The sequence below is a fragment of the Pristiophorus japonicus genome, chromosome 6 (assembly GCF_044704955.1).
Source record: "Pristiophorus japonicus isolate sPriJap1 chromosome 6, sPriJap1.hap1, whole genome shotgun sequence".
NCBI lineage: Eukaryota > Metazoa > Chordata > Chondrichthyes > Pristiophoridae > Pristiophorus > Pristiophorus japonicus.
This window is the reverse complement of record NC_091982.1, coordinates 45,822,174-45,849,521: the sequence shown is the minus strand read 5'-3', so window position 1 is coordinate 45,849,521 and position 27,348 is coordinate 45,822,174. Positions and strand designations below refer to the sequence as shown.

At 45.7% G+C, this 27,348-nt stretch overlaps 1 protein-coding gene across 4 annotated transcripts in view; it reads left to right on the top strand.

Annotated features, from left to right (window-relative positions):
* ophn1 (oligophrenin 1) overlaps positions 1-27,348 on the top strand; it is a 218,430-nt gene that overhangs the window by 172,195 nt on the left and 18,887 nt on the right. For all 4 annotated transcript variants that reach the window (XM_070882805.1, XM_070882807.1, XM_070882806.1 and 1 more), the window contains exon 22: positions 13,445-13,495. In XM_070882805.1, coding sequence (XP_070738906.1) covers positions 13,445-13,495 — 51 coding nt within the window. The remainder of the gene's footprint in view (positions 1-13,444; positions 13,496-27,348) is intronic.

Below are 27,348 nucleotides of genomic sequence, written 5' to 3'. Positions count from 1 at the left end.
AAAGTACTGCAGTAGAGAGGGACCTGGGAGGTCCTTGTGCATGAAACACAAAAAGTTACTATGCAGGTACAGCAAGTAATCAGGAAGTCAAATGGAATGTTGACTTTTAATGCAAGGGGGATGGAGTATAAAAGCAGAGAAGTCCTGCTACAACTGCACAGGGTATTGGTGAGGCCACACCGAGAGTACTGCGTACAGTTTTGGTCTCCGTATTTAAGAAAGGATATACTTGCATTGGAAGCTGTTCAGAGAAGATTCACTAGGTTGATTCCGGAGATGAAGATAGGTTGAGTAGGTTGGGCCTATACTCATTGGAGTTCAGAAGAATGAGAGGTGATCTTATCGAAACATACAAGATAATGAGGAGGCTCGACAAAGTGGATGCAGAGAAGATATTTCCACTGATAGGGGAAACTAAAACTAGGGGGCATAGTCTCAGAATAAGGGGCCGCCCTTTTAAAACTGATGAGGAATTTCTTCTTGTATATCTATGGAATTCTCTGCCCCAGAGAGCTGTGGAGGCTGGGTCATTGAATATATTTAAGGCGGAGATAGACAGATTTTTGAGCGATAAGGGAGTAAAGGGTTATGGGGAGTGGGCAGGGAAATGGAGCTGAGTCCATGATCAGATCAGCCATGATCTTATTGAATATCGGAGCAGGCTCGAGGGGTCAAATGGCCTATTCCTGTTCCTATTTCTTACGTTCTTATGTTCTTAATATATAAAAGTATTAAAAAAATGTAATTTCCCTCCCATATTATATAATTGATTTCTGCTTCTAAAAGAAATAAAGACTTGCATTTATATAGCACCTTTCATGTCCACCGGATGTTTCAAAGTGCTTTACAGTTAAGGAAGTACATTTGGAGTGTAGTCACTGTTGTAATGTGGGAAACGCGGCAGCCAATTAATGCACAACTAGCTCCCACAAACAGCAATGTGATAATGACCAGATAATCTGTTTCTGTTATGTTGATTGAGGGATAAATATTGGGCAGGACACCGGGGAGAACTTCCCAGCTCTTCTTACAAATAGAGCCATGGAATCTTTTCCATCCACCTGAGAGAGCAGAAGGGACTGCGGATTAAAGTTCCATCCGAAAGGCGGCACCTCCGACAGTGCAGCACATTGAGCCACAGCTAAAGATATTTTTATTGACAACAGCCTCTTGTGATTTAAACAAACTTCAATTCCAGACAGTTTTAACTAATGTTCACTTTGAGCCTTGGCTCAGGGTTGCACACTCGCCTATGAGTCAGAAGGTTGTGGGTTCAAGTCCCACTCCAGGGACTTGAGCACAAAAAAATCTAGACTGACACTCCAGCGCAGTGCTAAGGGGGTGTTGCACTGTCGGAGGTGCTGTCTTTCGGATGAGATGTTAAACCAAGGCTCCGTCTGCTCCCTCAGGTGGATGTAAAAGATCCCATGGCACTATTTCGAAGAAGAGCAGGGGTGTTATCCCCAGTGTCCTGGCCAATATGTGGTGTATTTAGATTTTCAAAAGGCATTCGATAAGGTAGCACACAAAAGGTTACTGCAGAAGATAAAGGTACGCGGAGTCAGAGGAAATGTATTAGCATGGATAGAGAATTGGCTGGCGAACAGAAAGCAGAGAGTCGGGATAAATGGGTCCTTTTCGGGTTGGAAATCCTTGGTTAGTGGTGTGCCACAGGGATCGGTGCTGGGACCACAACTGTTTACAATATACATAGATGATCTGGAAGAGGGGACAGAGTGTAGTGTAACAAAATTTGCAGATGACACAAAGATTAGTGGGAAAGCGGGTTGTGTAGAAGACACAGAAAGGCTGCAAAGAGATTTAGATAGGTTAAGCGAATGGGCTAAGGTTTGGCAGATGGAATAAAATGTCGGAAAGTGTGAGGTCATCCACCTTGGGGGGGGAGAAACAGTAAAAGGGAATATTATTTGAATGGGGAGAAATTACAACATGCTGTGGTGCAGAGGGACCTGGGGGTCCTTGTGCATGAATCCCAAAAAGTTAGTTTGCAGGTGCAGCAGGTAATCAGGAAGGCGAATGGAATGTTGGCCTTCATTGCGAGAGGGATGGAGTACAAAAGCAGGGAGTTCCTGCTGCAAGTGTATAGGGTATTGGTGAGGCCGCACCTGGAATACTGCGTGCAGTTTTGGTCACCTTACTTAAGGAAGGATATACTAGCTTTGGAGGGGGTACAGAGACGATTCACTAGGCTGATTCCGGAGATGAGGGGGTTACCTTATGATGATAGATTGAGTAGACTGGGTCTTTACTCGTTGGAGTTCAGAAGGATGAGGGGGATCTGATCGAAACATTTAAAATAATGAAAGGGATAGACAAGATAGAGGCAGAGAGGTTGTTTCCACTGGTCGGGGAGACTAGAACGAGGGGGCACAACCTCAAAATATGGGGGGAGGCAATTTAAAACCGAGTTGAGAAGGAATTTCTTCTCCCAGAGGGTTGTGAATCTGTGGAATTCTCTGCCCAAGGAAGCAGTTGAGGCTAGCTCATTGAATGTATTCAAGTCACAGATAGATTTTTAACCAATTAGAGAATTAAGGGTTACGGGGAGCGGGCGGGTAAGTGGAGCTGAGTCCACGGCCAGATCAGCCATGATCTTGTTGAATGGCGGAGCAGGCTCGAGGGGCTAGATGGCCTACTCCTGTTCCTAATTCTTATGTTCTTATGTTCTTATGTTCTTATGTTCAATATTTATCCCTCAATCAACATGACAAAAAAAACAGATTATCTGGTCATTATCATATTGCTGTTTATGGGAGCTTTATTATGCACAAATTGTCTGATGTGTTTCCTACATTACAACGGTGACTACATTTCAGAAAGTACTTCATTGGCTGTAAAGCGCTTTGAGGCATCCGGTGGTCTTGAAAGGTGCTATAGAAATCCAAGACTTTAATTGTTTTGGGTGCACGGTCCCTTTAACGGGCTGCGAGGCCCATTCACCTTTCCGCCCATGCGCGGTTTTCTCATTGCAAACAGCCTGCGTGGGACCTCTGGACCGCTGCGCAGCTTAACAGGAATGTTGTTGTTAACGTATTGTTTAAATTATTTCATTTTACAAATGTGAGGGGGTGTTTTGTGAAACAAGTTCCATGAGAAATGCCAGAAAGAAAACATCAGGGAAGCAAAGCAAGGTTGAGGGAACTAACTCTGCTTTGAGCACTTCTGGTTACTATGAGCTGGCAGTGGTGAGGGCGTAAATAGATAAACTCTTCTAATTTGACACTTTTTTTCAACTAGTCGCTTGCTCCTATGTATGGGAGATTTCCTTATCTGGGCTTTTAGAGGGAATAGCTTCAGAGAAGAATATCGTCGGAGACCAGATCATCCTACACTTCCTTCAGAGCCCATAAGTCAGGGAGCATGTTAAGCCCTCTCCCCTCGAGGCTAGAATATGTTGCATGGCACAGAAAGACTTCAAATAGAAAGTGTATTTATTAAAGGAAAAACAGGAACTAAAATAGCTTAACCTATTTATAATCTGATTCCTTTGAGTACAGGTCTGTGTGCCAATAATAATTTTCATTTTTTTCTGCATGAATTTAAATCTCATTTCCACAAAATTGAGAATAGACCACCTTAACCTCAGTGTGAACTTGGCATCTAAAGTACTGCACTGTTTGTTGTGAAAACGTTGGTTATTTTACAATTCATAGCAAATTATTTTTTTATGATCTACCTCGAGTTTAGTTCAAATGCAACTTTTAAAAAATAAAGTTAGGCGGTTAAATACAAAGGCATTCCTCCTGTACCCCAGTTTTGGATCGGTTAAAGATGTGCTCACAGCAAGGTCTGGGCAAGGGCCATCGATTTATAAACAGATTGAACTGGTACTTGCATAGCGCAGTCAGAATCTGCACCAATTACCGGTTTAAAACTTCCACAACTCGCTCTGCTCGGTTGGCCATACTTTGAGTGAGATTGGTGTAAGTAACCTCGGTCACGTGATATGCTCCTCCTGTACTATGTGGGAAATCAGGGACGCCTCAGGTGTCCCTGACGACTGTGTGCGGGAAGTGTATCCGCCTCCAGATCCTGATGGTCCGCGTTGTGGAATTGGAGCTGAGGGTGGATTTACTCTGGAGCATCCACAATGCTGAGAATGACGTGAGTAGCACGTGTAGTGAGTTGGTCTTACTGCAGATGAAGGGTCCACAGCCAGTTAGGGAATGGAAGACCAGCAGGAAGAGCAGTGCAAGGAAGGTAGTGCAGGGGTCCCCTGCGGTCATCCCCCTCCAAAACAGATACACCGCTTTGAGTACTGTTGTGGGGGATGACTCATCAGGGGAGGGCAGCAGCAGCCAAGTTCATGGCATCGTGGCTGGCTGTTGCACAGGAGGGCAGGAAAAAGAGTGGGAGAGCGATAGTGATAGGGGATTCGATGGTGAGGGGAATAGATAGGCGTTTCTGCGGCCGCAACCGAGACTCCAGGATGGTATTTTGCCTCCCTGGTTCAAGGATGTCTCGGAGCGGGTGCAGGACATTCTGAAAAGGGAGGGTGAACAGCCAGTTGTCGTGGTGCACATTGGTACCAACGATATAGGTAAAAAAAGGGATGAGGTCCAACGAGACGAATTTAAGGAGCTAGGAGCTAAATTAAAATGTAGGACCTCAAAAGTAGTAATCTCGGGATTGCTACCAGTGCCATGTGCTAGTCAGAGTAGGAATCACAGGATAGCTCAAATGAATACGTTGCTTGAGCAGTGGTGCAGCAGGGAGGGATTCAAATTCCTGGGGCATTGGAACCGGTTCTGGGGGAGGTGGGACCAGTACAAACCGGACAGTCTGCACCTGGGCAGGACCGGAACCAATGTCCGAGGGGAAGTGTTTGCTAGTGCTGTTGGGGAGGAGTTAAACTAATATGGCAGGGGGATGGGAACCAATGCAGGGAGACAGAGGGAAACAAAATGGAGACAAAAGCAAAAGACAGAAAGGAGATGAGTAAAAGTGGAGGGCAGAGAAACCCAAGGCAAGAAACAAAAAAGGCCACTGTACAGCAAAATTCTAAAGGGTCAAGGTGTAATAAAAAGGCAAGCATGAAAGCTCGGTGCCTCAGTGCAAGGAGTATTCGGAACCCAGGAGAGGGCTCTGAGCTAGTTAGAGTGGGTGAAAACTCAGATGAACAGGACCCCAAGAAAGAATGCAAAAGGCAGGAGGCAACAGAGCAGAGTAGCACTGGGGTAAGTGTAAACCACAAGGTGATAGGAAGGGACAATATGTATGAATATAAAGGGGCTGCAGGAGAGGTCAAAACTAAAAATCACGGTTTAAAAACTAGCATTAAAACACTCTACCTAAACGCACGCAGCATTCGAAATAAAGTAAATGAGTTGACGGCACAAATCATTACAAATGGGTATGATTTGGTGGCCATTACAGAAACGTGGTTGCAGGGTGGCCAAGACTGGGAATTAAACATACAGGGGTATCTGACAATTCGGAAAGATAGACAAGAAGGGAAAGGAGGTGGGGTAGCTCTGTTAATAAAGGATGATATCAGGGCAGTTGTGAGAGACGATATTGGCTCTAATGAACAAAATGTTGAATCATTGTGGGTGGAGATTAGAGATAGTAAGGGGAAAAAGTCACTGGTGGGCGTAGTTTATAGGCTCCCAAATAATAACTTCACGGTGAAGCGGGCAATAATCAAGGGAATAACGGGGCATGTGAAAAAGGAACGGCAGTAATCATGGAGATTTCAACCTACATATCGATTGGTCAAATCAAATCGCACGGGGTAGCCTTGAGGAGGAATTCATAGAATGCATACGGAATTGTTTCTTAGAACAGTATGTTACAGAACCTACAACGGAGCAAGCTATCTTAGATCTGGTCCTGTGTAATGAGACAGGAATAATAAACGATCACCTCGTAAAAGATCCTCTCGGAATGAGTGATCACAGAATGGTTGGATTTGTAATACAGATATAGGGTGAGGAAGTAGTGTCTGAAACGAGCGTACTATGCTTAAACAAAGGGGACTACAGTGGGATGAGGGCAGAGTTGGCTAAAGTAGACTGGAAACACAGACAAAAAGGTGTCACAATTGAGGAACAGTGGAGGACTTTTAAGGAGCTCTTTCAAAGTGCTCAACAAAAATATATTCCAGTGAAAAAGAAGGGCGGTAGGAGAAGGGATAACCAGCCGTGGATAACCAAGGAAATAAAGGAGAGTATCAAATTAAAAACCAATGCGTATAAGGTGGCCAAGGTTAGTGCGAAACTAGCAGATTGGGAACATTTTAAACGACAGCAAAGAATGACTAAGAAAGCAATAAAGAAAGGAAAGATAGATTACGAAAGTAAACTTGCGCAAAACATAAAAACAGATTGTAAAAGCTTTTACCAATATATAAAACGGAAAAGAGTGACTAAAGTAAATGTTGGTCCCTTAGAAGATGAGAAGGGGGATTTAATAATGGGAAATGTGGAAATGGCTGAGACCTTAAACAATTATTTTGCTTCGGTCTTCACAGTGGAAAACACAAAAACCATGCCAAAAATTGCTGGTCACGGGAATGTGGGAAGGGAGGACCTTGAGACAATCACTATCACTAGTGGGGTAGTGCTGGACAGGCTAATGGGACTCAAGGTAGACGAGTCCCATGGTTCTGATGAAATGCATCCCAGGGTATTAAAAGAGATGGCAGACGTTATAGCAGATGCATTCGTTATAGTCTACCAAAATTCTCTGGACTCTGGAGAGGTACCATCGGATTGGAAAGCAGCTAATGTAACGCCTCTGTTTTTAAAAAAAGGGGGCAGACAAAAGACAGGTAACTATAGGCCGGTTAGTTTAACATCTGTAGTGGGGAAAATGCTTGAAGCTATCATTAAGGAAGAAATAGCGGGACATCTAGATAGGAATAGTGCAATCAAGCAGACGCAACATGGATTCATGAAGGGGAAATCATGTTGAACTAATTTACTGGAATTCTTTGAGGATATAACGAGCATGGTGGATAGAGGTATACCGTGGTGTATTTAGATGGACGTGATGTATTTAGATTTCCAAAAGGCATTCGATAAGGTAGCACACAAAAGGTTACTGCAGAAGATAAAGGTACGCGGAGTCAGAGGAAATGTATTAGCATGGATAGAGAATTGGCTGGCGAACAGAAAGCAGAGAGTCGGGATAAATAGGTCCTTTTCAGGTTGGAAATCGGTGGTTAGTGGTGTGCCACAGGGATCGGTGCTGGGACCACAACTGTTTACAATATACATAGATGACCTGGAAGAGGGGACAGAGTGTAGTGTAACAAAATTTGCAGATGGCACACAGATTAGTGAGAAAGCGGGTTGTGTCGAGGACAAAGGCTGCAAAGAGATTTAGATAGGTTAAGCGAATGGGCTAAGGTTTGGCAGATGGAATACAATGTCGGAAAATGTGAGGTCATCCATCTTGGGGAAAAAAAACAGTAAAAGGGAATATTATTTGAATGGGGAGAAATTACAACATGCTGTGGTGCAGAGGGACCTGGGGGTCCTTGTGCATGAATCCCAAAAAGTTAGTTTGCAGGTGCAGCAGGTAATCAGGAAGGCGAATGGAATGTTGGCCTTCATTGCGAGAGGGATGGAGTACAAAAGCAAGGAGGTCCTGCTGCAACTGTATAGGGTATTGGTGAGGCCGCACCTGGAGTACTGCGTGCAGTTTTGGTCACCTTACTTAAGGAAGGATATACTAGCTTTGGAGGGGGTACAGTGACGTTTCACTAGGCTGATTCCGGAGATGAGGGGGTTACCTTATGATGATAGATTGAGTAGACTGGGTCTTTACTCATTGGAGTTCAGAAGGATGAGGGGAGATCTTTTAGAAACATTTAAAATAATGAAAGGGATAGACAAGATAGAGGCGGAGAGGTTGTTTCCACTGGTCGGGGAGACTAGAACTAGGGGGCACAGCCTCAAAATACGGGGGAGCCAATTTAAAATGAATTTCTTCTCCCAGAGGGTTGTGAATCTGTGGAATTCTCTGCCCAAGGAAGCAGTTGAGGCCAGCTCATTGAATGTATTCAAATCACAGATAGATAGATTTTTAACCAATAAGGGAATTAAGGGTTACGGGGAGCGGGCGGGTAAGTGGAGCTGAGTCCACGGCCAGATCAGCCATGATCTTGTTGAATGGCAGAGCAGGCTCGAGGGGCTAGATGGCCGACTCCTGTTCCTAATTCTTATGTTCTTAGATTCACTCTGCATCTATTTCTGTTTCTGTTATGTATGCAATAAAGGTTCAAACTGAGTACTGTTTAACTAGGCAAGGTCCAACCTTGGCTCTGCTTTATTTAGTCCCAAAGTGCCTGACTCTCAAAATGGGTGGCCTTTTTTTCCTGAGCAGCACCAAGTGTGTGCTGCTCAGTGGCCTCCAACAATGACGCCATTGGTGGCTACAAACAGAATGTACATACATGACAGTTTCGCTTACAACATTCTGCTATAGATGATAGAATGTTACGTCGATTTACAATTTATTGACTCTTTTATTTTTTTCGGGTGACTGGGGTGGGATTCGAATGTAAATTGCTCCCAGTATTTCTTCATGTCCCCCTAGACTTGAACCTCTGTTTCAAAGAGCACAGGCAGCCTGCCCCAATTCCTCGGCATCTCCAAGGAGATGCTCAAATATCCCAGTTCAATGTCCCCATCGCCCCTGCAGTGAGATTCCTGCAGATTCTGCTCTGCATGACTCCGTTCCATCTTCATTCTAGTCTTCTGCTTTAACGAATCAGATGATGCAATGAAAGGTGACAATTTACATACAGTTTAATTATGCCGATTAAGGAGATACCCTGATCGAGTCATTAAAATTCATCAACACAAAATTGTCAAGTTTTTATGCACTAATGAAGCCTAGAAACCAAATGCTAAACTAATTTATTCATGTCTGCTACAAACAAACGGATGTTCTGGTTTTATATGAGCACCAGATGTCAAGAAAACAGAGTCGCTGCCTTTACGAAAGCTTGTTTAACCATTTCTTCTTTTTTTCCCCAGTGAGTTTGAGTTCTCCCCACTAGGGTGAGCGTGCAATTGTTTCGGCCATCTTTATTCTGTTCCCACCATGTGCCTCGGTCCTAACTTCAGTAAAGCACCATTTACCACACAGGTGTGACATTTGCAGTTTAAAAACTAGGAACTGGACTGAGATAGTCCCAATTCATTTCATGTAGCATCCTCACAGCCAGCAAAGAAAGATTTTCACCAAATACATTTGGGCTAGATTGGAGCTCTGGTGCCAAAGATGAAGGATCAGTGTCCTCCAACCCACTACATCATCTAGGCTCTCGCACTCTTCTAGCTCTCTCATGTCTTCTCTCCTCTCTTGTCCCTTCGTTCCATTGCTCCTTCTCTTCTCTCTCCTCCCCACTTTTCCCCTCTTCTGAAACCAGTGATTCATGCTACGGTACAATCTTGCTGGTGCCTTGTCTGCATGAGCTGGCAAAGCGCTATATGACAGCAATGTTGCACCCCATCCACAATTGCTATCCATACATGCACACGTGGTCCATTGGGCAGGCCAAATTTTTTGCCTGACACAAGAATCCCATAGCAAGTGCTCTACTCTGAACTCCTACACGGCAAGCGAGCCCAAAGTGGGCAGAGGAAACTTTTCAAGGACACCCTCAAAGCCTCCTTGAGAGAGTGCAACATTCCCACCGACACCTAGGAGTCCCTGGCCAAAGACCGCCCTAAGTGGAGGAGCATCCAGGAGGGCGCTGAGCACCTCGAGTCTCGTCATCGAGAGCATGCAGAAAACAGGCGCAGGCAGCGGAAGGAGCATGCGGCAAACCAATCCCAGCCACCCCTTCCCTCAACAACTGTCCCACCTGTGACAGAGACTATGGTTCCCGTATTGGTCTGTTCAGTCACCTAAGAACTCACTTTTAGAGTGGAAGCAAGTCTTCCTCAATTTCGAGGGACTGCCTATGATGACATGAGATAATGAGCAAGAGGAACCTGGGCTGGTTTTATTTCTATTTTTATTTCCCTTCCCCTGAGGGGTTTTGTATTTGTGATCTTGATGTGTTAATAAGAACATAAGATAAAGGAGCAGGAGTAGGCCATACGGCCCCTCGAGCCTGCTCTGCCATTCAATAAGATCATGGCTGATCTGATCATGGACTCGGCTCCACTTTCCCACCTGCTTGCCATAACCCCTTATCCCCTTATCATTTAAGAAACTGTCTATTTCTGTCTTAAATTTATTCAATGTCCCAGCTTCCACAGCTCTCTGAGGCAGTGAATTCCACAGATTTACAACCCTCTGAGAGAAGAAATTTCTCCTCATCTCAGTTTTAAATGGGTGGCCCCTCATTCTAAGATCATGCCCTCTAGTTCTAGTCACCCCCATCAGTGGAAACATCCTCTCTGCATCCACCTTGTCAAGCCCCCTCCCCTCATAATCTTATACATTTTGATAAGATCACCTCTCATTCTTCTGAATTCCAATGAGTAGAGTTCTAACATATTCAATCTTTCCTCATAAGTCCCCAGAATCAACCTGGTGAACCTTCTCTGAACCGCCTCCAAAGCAAGAGTATCCTTTGGTAAATATGGAAACCAAAATTGCACGCAGTATTTCCAGGTGTGGCCTCACCAATACCTTGTATAGCTGTAGCAAGACTTCCCTGCTTTTATACTCCATCCCCTTTACAATAAAGACCAAGATACCATTGGCCTTCCTGATCACTTGCTGTACCTGCATACTATCCTTTTGTGTTTCATGCACAAATACCCCCAGGTCCCACTGTACTGCAGCACTTTGCAATCTTTCTCCATTTAAATAATAACTTGCTCTTTGATTTTTTTTTCTGTCAAAGTGCATGACCTCACACTTTCCAACATTGTACTCCATCTGCCAAATTTTTGCCCATTCACTTAGCCTGTCTATGTCCTTTTGCAGATTTTTTGTATCCTCCTCACACATTGCTTTCCCTCCCATCTTTGTATCGTCAGCAAACTTGGCTACGTTACACTCAGTCCCTTCTTCCAAGTCATTGATGTAGATTGTAAATAGTTGGGGTCCCAGCACTGATCACTGCGGCACCCCACTAGTTACTGTTTGCCAACCAGAGAATGAACCATTTATCCCGACTCTCTGTTCTCAGTTAGCCAATCCTCTATCCATGCTAATATATTACCCCCAACCCCGTGAACTTTTATCTTGTGCCGTAGCCTTTTATGTGGCACCTTGTCAAATGCCTTCTGGAAGCCCAAATACATCACATCCATTGGTTCCCCTTTATCCACCCTGTTCGTTACATCCTCAAAGAACTCCAGCAAATTTGTCAAACATGACTTCCCCTTCATAAATTCATGCTGACTCTGCCTGACCGAATTTTGCTTATCCAAATGTCCTGTTACTGCTTCTTTAATAATGGACTCCAACATTTTCCCAACCACAGATGTTAGGCTAACTGGTCTAAGGTTTCCTACTTTTTCTCTGCCTCCTTTTTTAAATAGGGGCATTACATTTGCAGTTTTCCAATCTGCTGGGACCTCTCCAGAATCCAGGGAATTTTGGTAAATTACAACCAATGCACCCACAATCCCTGCCACTACTTCTATCAAGACCCTAGGATGCAAGCCATCAGGTCCAGGGGATTTATCTGCCTTTCGTCCCATTATCTTACTGAGTACCACTTCCATTGTGATTGTGTTAAGTTCCTCCCCCCCCCCCCCCCCCCATAGCCCCTTGACAATTCACTGTTAGAATATTGTTAATGTCCTCTACCGTAAAGACTGATACAAAATATTTGTTCAGAGTTTCTGCCATCTCCATGTTCCCCATTACTAGTTCCCCGATCTCGTCCTCTAAGGGACCAACATTTACTTTAGCAACTTTTTTTTTCCTTTTTATATACCTATAGAAACTCTTGCTATCTGTTTTTATATTTTGTGCTAGTTTACTTTCATGATCCATCTTCCCTTTCTTAATAATTTTTTAGTCGTTCTTTGCTGGCTTTTAAAAGCTTCCCAGTCTTCTGTCCTCCCAATAGTTTTGGCCACTTTGTATGCCCTTGTTTTTAATTGGATACCGTCCTTTATTTCTTTAGTTAGCCACAGATGGCTATCTTTTCTCTTACACCCTTTCCTCCTCACTGGAATATATTTTTCTTGAGAGTTGTGAAATATCTCCTTTTAAATGTACACCACTGTTCAGCAACCATCCTGCACTTTAATCTATTTTCCCAGTCCACTTTACCCAACTCTGCCCTCATACCTTTATAGTCTCCTTTATTTAAGCTTAGTACGCTGGTTAGAGATCCAACTTTCTCACCCTCCATCTGAATTTGAAATTCATTCATGCTATGATCACTCATTCCGAGGGGATCCTTTACTAGGAGATTGTTTATTAATCCTGTCTCATTACAAAGGATCAGATCTAAGATAGCCTGCCCCCGGTTGGTTCCGTTACATACTGCTCAAGGAACCCATCCCTTGCTCTATGAACTCCTCCTCAAGGCTACCCTGACCAATTTAATTTGTCCAATCAATATGGAGGTTAAAATCACCCATGATTATTGTTGTTCCCTTTTTACAAGCCCCCACTATTTCCTGGTTTATGCTCCGACCAACAGAGTTGCTACTGTTAGAGGGCCTATAGACTACATTCACCAGTGATTTTTTTCCCCCCTTATTATTTCTTATCTCCACCCAAACTGATTTAACACCCTTATCATTTGAGCCAATATTGTTTCTTACTATTGCAGTGATGTGTTGTGACGTGCACGCTCTCAAGTCTCCCTCAACCCTTTGGTTAGGTCAGGTCACCAGTACTTGCTGGCTTCTGATTGAGCTCTACATTTAATACATCTAGAGCTACATGAACAGTTTTTCAATTTGAATGGGGTAGTGGGTGGGGAGAAAGGCGCAATAAATTGCTTTGTGGCGCATTTTGCAACACTATTATTTCCAAGTACATCGTGTAGACCTTTATGATTTTTGCTTCGGGTTTAAATTTCAGTCTAAATGGGTCAACAAAATTAAAACCACTTTGAAAGAAATTGCAGACTGCACTTTTTGCTTGGCATTCATACTGCCTTTAAAAGCAGTTTCTGGATAAGCAACACTCTGGCGCCTGAGGAGGCAACAGCATGCCAGCTCACAGCATCTGGACAAGGAGACCCCTTTACCAAAAACTGTGGCACTGATAACCATGACAAAATTGTAGTCATTATTTATGCGAGGCTGCCTTGTGCAAGCTTCTGTTCCATAGGTACACATTTTTGATTTGTGTTCTTATATTAAAAAAAAATCTATTTCACGCATACCTCCGATTGAAAGATTTTGTAACTATTAGCAATCTCTTGAGCTAGAGTGCAGTGCTAGGCAGGCAGCCACTGGAACATAAATAATCTTTCCTGTTAGATTTATGATAGTTAACTTTTTGCACAGTAATTCTTAGCTTTTATTGTTTTAATTTACAGGGTTGCTTCCAGAGCCAAGTTTTTCGAAAAAGCTGCTAGAAAAACAGGCGGGTAAGAGACAATAATTACTATTGATGCCTTCCAATACCCACTGATAATCACTTGCCCCTTGGTTAAACCCATTGCAGAAATGTTTCATTCCCAAAAGACCCTTTTATAATAATCTTCTGATTTTTTTTCTCTTTAAAATAACAAATACTTTGAGGATGAATACATTCTACAAGAAAAGCTTAATTGCCAAGGATTTCAGACAAAGAAGGTCGCTCTGTGATGTGTGCTGAAGTTCTGACAAAATCGAGCTTTCTGCTGAATAAATCTCTGGTTTGAACAAATTGTTTGCACACTCTATAAATAATGACAGAATTACATAGAGTTCGGGAAGTTACTTTATTCTTTGCACTATGTATAAAGTACCAATCAAAGGTGTGACGGGAGGGTGGAGGAAAGACTAAAGATTTAATCCTCCCTATTTTTAAAAATTCATTCCTGGGATGTGGGCGTCGATGGCAAAGCCAGCATTTACTGCCCATCTCTAATTGCCCTTGAGAAAGTGGTGGTGAGCCGCCGCCTTGAACCGTTGCAGTCCGTGTGGTGAAGTTACTCCCACAGTGCTGTCAGGGAGGAAATTCCACGATTTTGACCCAGCAACGCTGAAGCAATGGCGATTTATTCCCAAGTCAGGAAGGTGTGTGACTTGGAGGGGAACTTGGAGGTGATGATGTTCCCATGCGCCTGCTGCCCTTGTCCTTCTAGGTGGTAGAGGTTGCGGGTTTGGGAGGTGCTGTGGAAGAAACCTTGGCACATTGCTACAGTGCATCTTGTAGATGGTACACATTGCAGCGGTGGTGGAGGGAGTGAATATTTAAGGTGGTGGATGGGGTGCCAATCAAGCGGGCTGCTTTGTCCTGGATACTGTCGAACTTCTTGAGTGTTGTTAGAGTTTCACTCATCTGGACAAGTGGAGAGTATTCCATCACTTGTGCCTTGTAGATGGTGGGAAGGCTTTGGGGAGTTGGGAAGTGAGACACTCGCTGCAGAATACCCAGTATCTAACCTGCTCATAGAAACAGAGAAATCGACATCGCAGAAGGATGCCATTTCGGCCCATTATGTCCACGCCGTCCGACAAAGAGCCACACGGCCCTCGGTCAGCAGCCCTGAAGTTTACATATAAACCAATGAACAATGGCGGAAATGTAAAGAGCATCCGGCCCGAGCATCCGGCCCAACCAGTCCGCCCCATAGAACTGTTCACCCCATACGTCACAACATTTTACACTCCACCCCAACTGGAGCCATACGATCTCCTGGGAGAGGAACTCTCTTTGCCACAATATTTATATGGCTGCTTCAGTTAAGTTTCTGGTCAATGGTGGCCTCCAGGATGTTGATGGTGGGGGATTCGGTGATTGTAATGCGTTGAATGTAAAGATGCGGTGTTTAGACTCTTGCTTGTTGGAGATAGTCATTGCCTGGCACTTGTGTGGCACAAATGTTACTCGCCACTTATCAGCCCAAGCCTGAATGTTGTCCAGGTCTTGCTACATGTGGGCATGGACTGCTTCATTCTCTAAGGAGTTGCGAATGGAACTGAACACTGTGCAATCATCAGCAAACATCTCCACTTCTGACCTTATGATGGACCTTATTGCAAGGGGGATGGAGTATAAAAACAGAGAAGTCCTGCTACAACTGTACAGGGCATTGGTGAGGCCACACCTAGAGTACTGCGCACAGTTTTGTTCTCCGTATTATAAGGAAGGATATACTTGCATTGGAGGCTGTTCAGAGAAGTTTCACTAGGTTGATTCCGGAGATGAGGGGGTTGACTTATGAGGAAAGGTTGAGTAGTTTGGGCCTCTACTCATTGGAATTCAGAAGAATGAGAGGTAATCTTATCGAAACACAAAAGATAATGAGGGGGCTTGACAAGTTGGATACAGAGAGGATATTTCCACATAGGGGAAACTAAAACTAGGGGTATAGTCTCACAATAAGGGGCCGCCCATTTAAAACTGAGATGAGGAATTTATTCTGACAGTTGTAAATCTGTGGAATTCTCTGCCTCGAGAGCTGTGGAGCCTGGGTCATTGAATATATTTAAGGCGGAGATGGACAAATTTTTGAGCGATGAGGGAATGAAGGGTTATGGGGAGCAGGCAGGAAAGTGGAGCTGAGTCTATGATCAGATTAGCCATGATCTTATTAAATGGTGGAGCAAGCTCGAGGGGCCAAATGGCCGCCTCCTGCTCCTATTTCTTATGTTCTTAAGAAAGGTCATTGATGAAGCAGTTGAAGATGTTTGGACCTAGGACACTGCCCTGTGCTGCTAAGTTACTGATCTTGGCTGCATTGCCTTCGGGATGCACTGAGATTGGGGAGCAGGGAGGAGTTGAAAATTAGGAGACGTGTAACTGGGCTGCTTTCTTGTGCTTGGTCGTTTCTTTTTATGGAGAAGCTCAGGTGAAGGGTCAAGGCCTATAGTGCAGGATCCCACCAAGGCTGAAATGAGAAGGAGCGAAGATGAGAGAAATCGAGGAGCCTGCACTAAAGGCCTTGGCCTTTCACCTAGGCGTCTGAATAAGAAGAAACTGCCACAGAGAACAAGGAAGTAGCCGCGTTGCAAGTGTCGGTAAAACGGACCAATTTGCATAGAGGGGAGTTGCTTACTGTTCAGTTGATGATTGTTCAACTTGAAAGATAGTCACAAATAAGTGCTTGCAGCTCAATAAAACACAGTGAGCAAGAATTTCCTCCCAGGCTCTCCTGATCGGCCATTAACTTTGGGCGATTGATGGAAACACCGATACACCCAAAAACAGGGTTTCTCCTCGGATCTTCCGCTGGAGTTATGGCAGCTGATCAGGAGTACCGTTGAGGAAATCCCTATCGATTATCTTTTGAAGTGGGGATGTTGGCAACATCTACTGTAACAATGCAGCTGCATTTGGAACAGTGTTTGGTAAATGCTGACATCTATTTAGATCCCTTTTTCACACTGACTGCATGTGTGGTAGTAGACCTTATTACTGGGTAAAATACATTGAGAAAATCACACTTGGGAGGCCGAAATTGCAATTTTTATCGACTGCTGTTATCGCCTCCAGGAGGCGCTAATGGGGCGCAAAATAGATTTCACCTGGGCGCAGCGAGAAAATCGGCTGTTGCGGAATTAGCCAGTGGTTTTGCGGGGGCGCTATCGCCCCGCTCCTAGCGCGAGCGCACCCCTCAGCGCACGGCGATGGTGACGTCATCACTGTGCACGTCGCCCCCTTAACATCCCGGAAGTGAAATTGCCCCGCGCAAGTAATCTTAATGCCTGGCAATGACGACGACAGCTTGAGCTGTCGAATTCCAGTCGCAGATCGGATATGCCAGCGCTATTTAAAGGCGCCATCGTGAAAAGTTATTTTTTGCCGGCCATTACCTATTTCTGCTTTGCAACAGTTAGTCAGTGTGGCTGCTGGAGCGATCTCTGTGATTTTTTTTTTCGCTCAACCATTGTTATGTCTCCTACCTTTTCCCCTGGATCACTCACAGCACCTTCGACGTTATACCATTTCTGTCGCTTCATGAGGGCTGTGCTGGCACTCGACTGCAGCTCCGACTTCACCGTCAGAGGATGCTTCGCCGATCATAACGGTGTCGCCAATTGCAGAGGGAAAGGTATTGAGAGAAGGAGAGAGAAAGGCAATGACAGAGAGGGAGCATGCCGCAGGGAGAGGCACAGAGATACATGCCACAGGGAGAAGCAGGGGGGGATGGAAAGGGAGAGGCACGGGGTGATGAAAAGGGAGACACACACAGAAACACATCCAGCAGCACAGGGAGACGCACATCAAGATGCCGCCAGAGGAAGAAGGCACAAAAGGGCTGACAACAGGCAGCCTTACACTCCCAGGTATTCCGTCAGCAGTTCTACATCAATTTCACTGAGGAGCAGTGTGTGCGACGGCTGCGTTTCAGGAAGGACGTGGTCACCGAGCTCTGCCATCTGCTGCAACAAGACCTCAAGCCTCAAACCAGTGTAAGGACAGCTCTCTCAGTGGTAGTCATCATCGCGCTCAATTTCTACGCCAATGGATCTTTCCAGGGAGCAACAGGAGACATCTCCAACATCTCCCAGTTTGGCGTCCATTGCTCCATCCGCGAGATCACAGGTGCTCTGTACAGAAGGAGGAGGGACTACATCTCCTTCCCCATGAGTAAAGAGAAGCAGCATGAGCATGCATGTGGCCTTGTCAGGATAGTGGGCTTCCTCATGGGGCCGGGCACCATTGACTGCACCCATGTCGCTTTGAGGGCACCGCAGCACAATCCAGAGAGTTTCCGTAACCGCAAAGGCTTCCACTCACTGTACAGTTGATGTGCGATCACACACGCACAATAATGACCATCGATGCCTGCTATCCTAGCAGCAGCCATGATGCTTTCATCCTGCACCATACTGGTGTGCCAGCTCTATCAGCCAAGACATGAAGTTCGCAGCTGGTTGCTCGGAGACGAGGGCTATCCGCTCTGCGCCTGGCTCATGACTCCCCTCCGCAACCCCAACACTGCTGCCCAGCACTCATATAATGAGAGCCATGCTGCCACCAGAAACATCATTGAGAAGACTATCGGAGTGCTGAAGCAACGGTTCCGCTGCCTTGACTGCTCGGGCGAAATCCTGTAGTACTCGCCTGAGCGGGTTTTCCCTATTCATCGTTGTCTGCTGCATGCAGCACAACCTCGCCATCATGAGGGCACAGCCATTGCCACCAGGCATAGCTGCACCACCTCAGGAGGAGGAGGAGGAGGAGAAGTAGCAGTAACAGCCGCGACAGAGGAGGCAGCGAGTCCATCGCGATGCTGCAAGGGAGGTCCGCGACCGTCTCATCAGAGCTCGTTTCCACTGATTTCCATCCCACTTCCTGGTTCCTGTGGATGTCACCATTATCACATCAATTTTCCTTTCTATACCAAATCCTCAACACTGAAATGAGAGACAACAGCAAACATTAAACATTCCAATCACCATTTATCAAACAACAATAAAATGCATAACAGTGCCTTTACTGCTCACCCTTGTGCATTTCCTTATAGCCCCTTTTTCGACGACCTATTCTACAACTTCTCCGCCGTGTCTCCCCTGTGGCTACAGCACGGCTGGCGGAAGGCTGCCGTGTGTCAGGGCCAGAGACTACAGATGCCCTTGTAGGACACCCTTCCCAGCTCTGGGCCTGGAAGGCCCGGCTGCAGACTGCACCACCTCAGGCTGTGGCGGCGGCAGTCTGGGCTGGCTTGGGTGATGGGCATGGACAAGTACAATGGCGGAGTGGCAGTGGTGGGATCAGGAATGCTGTAATCCTGGGAGAGGACAGCAGGTTCCTGACCCACTGCCACTCCCCCGGGGCAGGACCTCAGCATCCCCACCAATCTGATGGAGCACAGATTGCTGGGCTGCTGCGACACCAGGAGATCCCGGTCGACTGTGGTGGACCCCAGCGGTGATGACAGCAGTAAGGGCTTGCGTGGCGTGCAGCTGAGATGGCATGACATCGCCAAGACGTTACGTGGCATCAATCTGAGACTGCAGGAGAGCAGTCTGAACATCCATGCAAGCAACCATTGACTCTCTATTTTAGCGCAACACGTTGTGTTGCTTCCGCCTGTGCTGCAATGGAAGCTGCCACATCGCCCATCACACGTGTCATGAGGTCTGGATCCGCACGGTCTGTCTCGGAGTCCACCATCGTCTGCACACTGGCAATGGTGGGCTCCATGGTGTGTGCAGAGCTGTCTACAATGCCAGAGGTGGACTCCTCCACGCTCCTTCACACTTGCGACAGGCTCTCTGGCACCCTTGCCATTGCACCTATCATGTCGGAATACATGGCCATCACCCTTTGTGTGAATGCCTCCCCATCGAGGTCTTCGCCTGAGTCCTGTGCAGTAGAACCCGCGTGCAAACTCGCCCTCTGGGGAGATGGCTCCCAAGGTTCCCTTTCCCCTTGACCCTGCTGTAGCCCACTGCATCACCCAATGCATACCGTGTCCTAAACTAGCCTCTTATGACCGCGTAGTGCCGGTATCTGAGCTGGTGCCTGAGGGTGAGAGAAGCACTGACATAGTGCTTGGCTCCTCATCCTTGTCCCCCTCTTCTCCCTCGTGATTGAGTTGGGGGGGCTCAGGCATAGTCAGCTCATCTGCTGGCTCATTCTCTGAAAGCATAAATGGCACAATAGCCCCATTAAGGTGAGGGCCGAATGGAGCAAAGGAGGCAGACAGAATGAGGCGGTGGAAAGTGATGAGGCCTTCTGCTTTAATGGGGAAGTGGGATGAGCAGAGGAGATAAAGATACCACTATTGCCCCTCGTGGGCTTGACGTCTCCGGCGGCCATGGCGCCTACCATCTGCGGGCCAATGAGCTGCACCACTCGCTGCCCCAGGTCGGAAAGCTGGCTCAGTTCAGCTTCCCTTCCCCCCCCCCCTCCTCCAATCCGCTGCTGCTGCTGCTCCATCCTGTTGTTGTGTGCCATCTTGGTCTACAAAAGAAAGGAAGCTGTGTGAGTAACAGTCCAGTTATGTACGTGGAAGATATGCCTGCCATGATTAAATAGCTGTGAATGTAGACAAGGCGTAAAATGAGGCTTTGAGTGTGAGTAGGCACAGATGGTTGGAGGTTGCCTGCTGGGTTAAGTGCTGGTTTGCAGAGTGTGCACAGACAGAGGCTCAGAGCCTGGTATGTAAGAGTTGTGAAAACATGTAGTCACTTGACCACCTGAGTGAGGTTGTTGAATTTCTTGCGACACTGGGTGGGTGTTCTATCCACCATCGTGCTGCCTGACACCTCCGCAGTCACCTCTGTCCACATGGCCCGAAAAACCTGTGGAGTAGGCCTTCTCCCAGGTGCAGGGAACAGTACCTCCCTCCTTCCATCGATTGCTCTACCAGTGTCTCCAAGGCCAGGTCGCTGAAGCGAGTGCTCCTTGCATAACATCCTACAGCAGCCATTGCACACTTTCCTTACAGCTCAGTCAACCGAACAAATGATGAGAATGATGGGTGCTACCTAAAACGACGTTCCCATTAAGAACTGGAATGACCAGCAACCTCTATCAGTGAATGAAAATCGGATGAAATTGGGTGCAGCCCCACTGAGGCCATTAGTGCCTTCGATACTGCTGCGCTGCATTTCTGAGGGAAAAGTGCCCAATTTCCCACAATTCTGTTGGCCATCTTGCCAGGCGCTAAATTGTCAATCTTTTAAAAGTTATTGCCCCAAATGCAGTGTTACTGAATTTCTGCCCCTTGATGCCCAAGAGAAAACTCCAACCCATGAGTTCTCCGGGGGGGGGAAATTAAAGTTGTATTTGCTGTTTTCATTGTATGCCATGATTTCTGCAGGTTGCATGCATAAGACCGTTGGGAAGATTGCACTGAAGGTCGTCATTACTGATCACACCATCTTCTATTCTGTCTCTGGCCTTTACAGGGTCTCAACTGTGGAATCCCTCTTTCGAAAAGCTTTTTCGATTGCAGTCGTTCTTGGTTAAAACATGCATGGGTATAATGTACATAAGAACATAAGAAATAGGAGCAGGAGTAGGCCATATGGCCCCTCGAGCCTGCTCCGCCATTCAATAAGATCATGGCTGATCTGATCATGGACTCAGCTTCACTTCCATGCCCGCTCCCCATCACCCCTTATCCATTGGTAGGTTGTGATGGCGAGTGGGCATGACTGAGTGTCTGAGGTTGATCACCCTGGCACTGATTACAGGTAGGGGCAGTGATTTCCGTGTGAACAGTTTTCTTCACCTGCTGTGCAAGTGCCTGGTGGGTTTTGATTGTGCCACCAGAGCTCTAGAATTCTGTCGCTCCTTCAGCCTTCCCTTCCTCCTACAACCTCTAGGCTTTTAAAACTCAAGCTAGGTTTCGCCTAAGCACTATCTATTTATTTATTTATCCATCTTGTCTTCTGTTCTCATCCCTCGAATGGCGGTGGCGGTCAAAGTTACCTGCTTACTCTGGCCCACAGGATTTTTCTGAAATAGGACAAGACCAGCAAAGGCAACTATAGGAACAGAGTGAGAAATAAAGTAATCCAATCCCTTGCTTATAATGGTGAAATGCACAGAGGGAAACGTGGGCGATTTGACTGAAGTGTCACAACAAAAACTTAACGAATTATTGTATTTTGGAAAGTGGATCTTCCTGCCAATGTAAATGCCGGCACTTTCAACATTGGAACTTGCTGCAGTAAATCAACATGATTGGCTACGAGCCGAAATACTTCCATTCTAGTTGCATTTCGGGTGTGCCAATTGCACCTATATGTAGTTGCACTTGGTATAGATTAAGTGAGGAAGGGGAGGAAAGTACACAATGAGTGCACAATTGTATGACACGGGTGCAGTGTACCACCCAGCACATTTTTTAACCCCATTTATGTTGAGCCAAAATAAGATTGGTCCACGTCAATGTGCATGCAATCAATTGTCGGTAACGAGAGGACACAGATTTTAAGATCATTGGCAAAAAAAATCCAGGGAGGAAATGAGAATTTTTTGAAATAACAAGTTATGATCTGGAATGCACTGCCTGAAAGGGTGGAGAAGCAGATTCAACAGTAACTTCCAAATGGAAATTGGATAAATACTAAGGGGATAACATTTCAGGCCTATGGGGAAAGTGCAGGGCTGTCGGACTAATTGGATAGAAACATAGAAAATAGGTGCAGGAGTAGGCCATTCGGCCCTTCGAGCCTGCACCACCATTCAATATGATCATGGCTGATCATGCAACTTCAGTACCCCATTCCTGCTTTCTCTCCCTACCCCTTGATCCCTTTAGCCGTAAGGGCCATATCTAACTCCCTTTTGAATATATCTAAGCAATTGGCCTCAACAACTTTCTGTGGTAGGGAATTTCACAGGTTCACAATACTGAGTGAAGAAGTTTCTCCTCAGCTAGATCCTCAATGGCTTATCTCTTATCCTTAGACTGTGACCTCTGGTTCTGGACTTCCCCAACATCAGGAACATTCTTCCTGCATCTAACCTGTCCAATCCCATCAGAATTTTATATGTTTCTGAGATCCCCTCTCAATCTTCTAAACTCCAGTGAATATAAGCCTAGTCGATCCAGTCTTTCCTCATATGTCAGTCCTGCCATCCCAGGAATCAGTCAGGTGAAGCTTCGCTGCACTCCCTCAATAGCAAGAATGTCCTTCCTCAGATTAGGAGACCAAAACTGTACACAATATTCAAGGTGTGGCCTCACTAAGGCCCTGTACAACTGCAGTAAGACCTCCCTGCTCCTATACTCTCATCCTCTCGCTATGAAGGCCAACATGCCATTTGCCTTTGTTACCTCCTGTTTTACCTGCATGCCAACTTTCAATGACTGATGTACCATGACACCCAGGTCTCGTTGCACCTCCCCTTTTCCTAATCTGTCACCATTCAGATAATCTGCCTTGCTGTTTTTCCACCAAAGTGGATAACCTCACATTTATCTACAATAAACTCCATCTGCCATGCATTTGCCCACTCACTTAACCTGTCCAAGTCACCCTGCAGCCTCTTGGCATCATCCTCACAGCTCACACTGCCACTCAGCTTAATGTCATCTGCAAACTTGGAGATATTACATTCAATTCCTTTGTCTAAATCATTAATGTATATTATAAATAGCTGGGGTCCCAACACTGAGCCCTGCGGCACCCCACTAGTCACTGCCTGCCATTCTGAGAAGGACCCGTTTATTCCTACTCCTTTGCTTCCTGTCTGCCAACCAGTTCTCTATCCACGTCAATACATTACCCCCAATACCGTGTGCTTTAATTTTATACACTAATCTCTTGTGTGGGACCTTGTCAAAAGCCTTTTGAAAGTCCAAATACACCACATCCACTGGTTCTCCCTTGTCCACTCTACTAGTTACATCCTCAAAAAATTCTGGAAGATTTGTCAAGCATGACTCTTTCAAATGGTTGGCACGGGCACAATAGGCTGATTGGCTCCTTCTGTGTAATGACTATGAAGAATAATTGAGACAGGTGCAGAGGGTAGCCATGTTACTGCAGTGTTGTCCACTAATGGACTATATTCAAAAGCTTTCTGCAGTATAAACAAGATTAGATTCTTAATGGTATAATTAAGTGTTTTAATCTTGAGGGATCGGTCATTATATATTATAGGTGGACCACTTTTGCCTTTGTGATCTGGGCTTGGAATTCAACAGCGATTGATGGGATGAAAGTCTTCTCTCTTTACATGGCAGTCCCACAGACTGGTCAAACAACAGCCACACACACTCCCATTCAGTCATCTAACAGCCAACATTACATACTCCTCCATCACCATCCCTGGATATGTCTTATCTGATCGGTAGGATAGACTCACTAAAGCTGTGGTCACAGTTGGGTGGGCATGGTCATGGAAGTCCTCGACATTAACTCTGAATCCCATGGCCTCAGGTCGAACAAAGCCAAGGAAATATCCTGCTGATTACTATCTACTGCTAACTCCCCCCAACTGACCACTTAATACTCCTCACTTGGAGAGGACAAAGGGGAGTCCAGAATGGTGGTGAGAAATGTGGCAACAGGAGAACGAGACTCCATTAACATTCCCATCCTCGACCATGACCGAACCCAGGATGTGAGTGCAAATGACATGGCTGAAGTATTTGCAAGTGTTTTCAGCCAAGAATACCATGTGAACAATTCTACTCTGCCTCCTTCCGAGATCCCTTCTGTCATAGATGCCACTGTTGACTCCACAAAGAAGCAGTTGAATTCACTGGACATGGTGAAACTGGTGATCTCTGAGTGTAATGTCGCTAACCAGAAAAGGGGCAACCACCTTCCATTGACCTTCGACAGCACCACCACTGGCGAGAACCCCCACCATCGACATCCTGGAGGCCACCACTGTCCAGAAGCTTACAGGAACAGCTATATCAACACGGTCGCTGTAAAATAATAATATAACTTTTATTTATATAGCGCCTTTAACATAGTAAAATGGCCCAAGGCACTTCACAGTAGTGTTACAAGACAACACAGATAAATTTGACACCAAGCCACAAAAGAAGAAATTAAGGCAGATGACCAAAAGCTTAGTTAAAGAGGTAGGTTTTAAGGAGCGTCTTAAAGGAGGAAAGAGAGGCGGAAAGGTTTAGGGAGGGAGTTCCAGAGCTTAGGGCCAAAACAAGGAGGACAGAGGAGGACAAAGGCTGGATAAGAGTGGCTCAGCTAATGATCGCTCAAAGTCTCTCCACCATCTTTAAGGCTCAAGTCAACAGTATGAATTCTCACCGCTCTGCTGGATGTGTGTAGCTGCAACAACAAGCAGCTCAACACCATCCAGGAAAATGCAGTCTGCTTGACTGGCACTCTTGCCACTGAAATCAATAAACGCCCCTTCACCACTGGTGTACTGTGGTTGCAGTATGCATTATCAATGGGAGGCACTGCACCAACTTGCCAAGCTTACTTCGCCAGCATCTCCCCTGTGTCCTCTACCACTGAGGGGGACATAAGCAGAAAGGTTGCGAAAACACTATCGCTATGCAAGTTCCCCTCCAAGTCGCCTGCCATCATGACTTGGACGGATGCTGCCGTCGATTCGTTGTTGCTGGACCAATATGAGGAAATTCCATACCTAACACCATCGTGGGAGTGTTCTCACCACAGGGACCGGCAGCAGTTCAAAGAAAATGAACTATCACCACCACATCAGGGGGGGATACAGATGGGCACTTTGCCTGTGTCTCTCATATCCCACAAACTAATAATACAAAATTACAACCTGAAGCTCACATGTTGGGATAAGAGCTTGGGAATGTTGTTTGGATGCCAATGAAAAGAGTATCAAGCTCTTGTATTCTTTCTTTCTTCTCCCAGTTGCTTTGAACGTGGCAGGCACTTGATTGGCAATAAAATACCCCAGGGTTGTTCATTAACATCAATTCATCGCTGGCAAAATATAACATTCTCTAAGTTACAGACCATCAGAATGCCTCACCTGCTCTTTTTATAACACATTTGTTTCTGAAAATGTGACACAGGAGCTTCGAAATGAAGCATTACATTTAAGTGAGAAGATAAATCAAAATATGCTGCCAAGTCACAAGCAGTGACTAGCCAATTACTTAGAGTTACAGGAACTATTTGAAAACTGAAATGGATATGAGACTAAAGAGAAGCTCTTTGGCTGTGGATCAATACACTGACAGCAATGAGTCTAAAATTGTAAAACCAGCAGCCTGTTCAAATCCCGACGTTGCTCACCTCCAATGCAGGTTGGATCCTGAAAGCAGGAATCCTTTCAGTTCTTCACATACAATTTACAGGAATTGTGTTAATTTCATTGAACTGACATGCTAAAGAGGAGTCCATGTTCATGAAATGAGGTATTTTATAGCTGGAGCTATTATTAAGCCACGAGTTTAACATCAGTACCTAGTTTAAAACAATCTTTTAATCGGGAGCAAACTTAAGGTTATCTATTTAAACCTATTAATCACAAGCCAGCATGGCTTTAGAAGGGGAAGATCACGGTTGATGAACCTTGACTGCTTTTGAGTAATTTGACATCTCAAGTGGACAGTGGAAAGCCATGTGACATGGTCTACTAGCTTATCAAAAAGTCTTGGATTAAATTCCTCATAAAAGGCTGCTACTGGAACTGAAATTAATAAGAATTTAAGGCAGAACCTGGGTGTGGATGAGGAATTGGTTGAAGTAGGTGCTTGATGGGGGATAAGGAAGAAGTAGATACTTTTTGGAGAAGAGATGTTGGGGATTGGGCGGTGGTGGTGACAGGGAGGGGGTTAGTACTGAGTGGAGTACCCAGGGTTTCATTATAGGGTTCTACTATCCTAAATTATATTCATGACTTGAATATAGAAACACAATGCACGCTGGCTGAGCTTGTCGGTGACACTAACCTCAGAGAGTGGGAACGACTGTTGAGAGAATCATAGTAGCTAGGGACTTGCCAAAGGAGTCTGATTAAGTTGTGCAAGTGGGAAAATCGCTGGCAGGTGGAATTCAGCGAAGATAAGTGCACAGTACTCCATTTTGTTAGGAAAAGATGATATGAGGATACGCTGGATGGTATAGCCAACAGTGGAGGCCCCAACCTGCGTGAGGACACCAGCGGCAGGTCAGGGCCATAAAAGGAGCGGAGGTGCGGTGCCTGGGAGCAGCGTGGAGGCATGCCACTTCAGGGAGTTGCAATGGCAGCGAAGAGTGATGTCATCAAGGTCCAAGTCGGTGATTGGAATGTGGGCAGATACAGCAGGAGCGGCGAGAGACTGTGGAGGGATGTGATCGGAGCCCAGGAGAGGTGAGAGTTCGGGGCCAGGGGCCCAGGGACAGCACGGGCCAGCCCACACTGCGATATGTGTGTGCACTAGGTCCGTGCAACAGAGCAGGACTACAGTCATCTTGGATAACCCTTGCCACTGGACCAAGACCTAGCTCTGTCAAGCCTGTGTGGTGGGTGGTGTGCAATGGCCATCACATGTTTTTATAAAAAAAAAAATCCGCACATAGGCATCTTCCACCCTTCAGGATATAGTTCAGGACCTAGAATATTAGATCCTTCGTTGAAACATCTATGAACTCATCCTTTTTTGGCGTGGAAGCAAGTCATCCTCGTTTCGAGGGACTACCTATAATGATGATAGCTAACGGTGAAGCAGGAATGAATTTGGAGCAATAGTAGAGTTGGCATTCAACATGTCAAATCAGTAACATGTCCAAGGATAAATTATATTCCTAGGTTAGTTGAGTGTTAGTTGGGAGATACTGTGCTAAAGCTAAACAGTGCCCTGGTCAGATGGCACCTTGACTAATGTGTTCATTTTGGTCACCAAGACATGAGCAACATTGAAATCATGGAGGT